Here is a 1596-nt window from a genome sequence, read left to right on the forward strand (position 1 = left end):
TTACAGGTACATGTGGGCACTCAGATTTTTTGTATTAAATAACAAAAAAATGGTATTTCTATTATTATTATTTTTTTAACTCAAAAAGCATAACACAAAAGAAGCTCTATAATAGAGGTCCTTAGTAAAATTTTCTGGCCAGTTTTCAGCAGTAAAAAATGGTAAGAATTGGTCTTTGCAGTCAAATGCTCTACCACTGAGCTATACCCCCAAGAATTGGTCTTTGAACTTCCTTTTTTTCCTATTACTTGATTTTGATCACTTCAGACTAAGCAGAAATGTGCTTTTCCAGGGATCATTGTCATTCAGGGATGTGACCGTGGGCTTCACTCAGGAGGAGTGGCAGCACCTGGACCCTACTCAGAGGACCCTGTACAGGGAAGTGATGCTGGAGAACTATAGCCACCTTGTCTCAGTGGGTAGGTAATGTTTGTTTCTCACGTAGACCCCCAGTATGTGTGTCTTTTTTATTTACAGAAACTTGCAGAGTTTTTGGAATATAATGTTTAGTTTTGAAATTTGTAGGTCAAGGATGACCTTTTGATTATCCAAAGGGATTTGTTTTCTTTTCCCGCATAACAGGGATTAATTTTTTTTTTTTTTTGTATGGTCTTTGAGTTATAATGTCCTCCGCCTTCAGAGGCCCTAAAACTCATCCAGTTTGTCCCATTTCTCATTCACAGGGTATTCCATCCCTAAACCAGAAGTGATCCTCAAGTTGGAGCAAGGAGAGGAGCCGTGGATATTAGAGGAAGAGTTCCTGAGCCAGAACGACCCAGGTGAGTGAGTACGTATGAGCCAGATGGAGTTTAGGAGGAAATTAGATCACAGAGCCTTAGTTCAGAGCTTTAAGGCCATTGAAATGGTCTTTAAGAATCACTTTTTAGATGCTCTGGACCTTTGAAAGTAGCATGTTGACGTGACTCAAATATTCAGTGTCACTCAATCACCCAGTATCTCCCAGTGTCACTTTTTTTTTTAAAGATTTTATTTATTTTTATTTGACAGAGAGAAATCACAAGTAGACAGGCAGGCAGAGAGAGAGAGAGAGGGAAGCAGGCTCCCCGCCGAGCAGAGAGCCCGATGCGGGACTCCATCCCAGGACCCTGAGATCATGACCCAAGCCTAAGGCAGCGGCCTAACCCACTGAGCCACCCAGGCGCCCCCCAGTGTCACTTTTATACACAATGTTATCTTTGTTTTCCTCCTTAGGAATTAATTATATAGAGTTAAATACACAGATTTTAAGTATACACATTACTATATATGTGTGTATATACAATATACGTATAAACACACAGTGTGTGTGTGTGTGTATTTAGTATCTGCCTGCTTTGATTCAGTATTATGTCTATGAGAAATATTCACGTTGGTTTATGATTAGTTTATTGCTTTATATTGCTGTGTAGCATTCCGCTGTGACTACCACAGTGTTTATGTCTTTATTATGTTATTGAAACTTATTTAGGATACATATTTGAAACATATTTGTTTTGAAACACTTGTTTTGAGTTTGAGGTTTGTGAAAAACATTTATAAAAATTATTGTGTGTGTTGTTCTGAGGAGTATGTAAACTCTTCTGTTAGTTGTGTGAC

General features: G+C 38.6%; 1 protein-coding gene across 1 annotated transcript; it reads left to right on the forward strand.

Annotated features, from left to right (window-relative positions):
• Positions 1-292: 292 nt before the first annotated feature.
• On the forward strand, positions 293-802 carry LOC132009207 (zinc finger protein 37A-like; the record flags this gene model as incomplete). The annotated part of the gene is made up of 2 exons (XM_059387529.1): positions 293-419; positions 684-802. Coding segments are annotated over 2 exons (231 nt in total), but the record flags the coding sequence as incomplete, so codon positions are not given.
• Between the last annotated feature and the right edge of the window lie 794 nt (positions 803-1596).

This window comes from Mustela nigripes, unplaced genomic scaffold (genome assembly GCF_022355385.1).
Source record: "Mustela nigripes isolate SB6536 unplaced genomic scaffold, MUSNIG.SB6536 HiC_scaffold_7332, whole genome shotgun sequence".
Lineage (NCBI taxonomy): Eukaryota > Metazoa > Chordata > Mammalia > Carnivora > Mustelidae > Mustela > Mustela nigripes.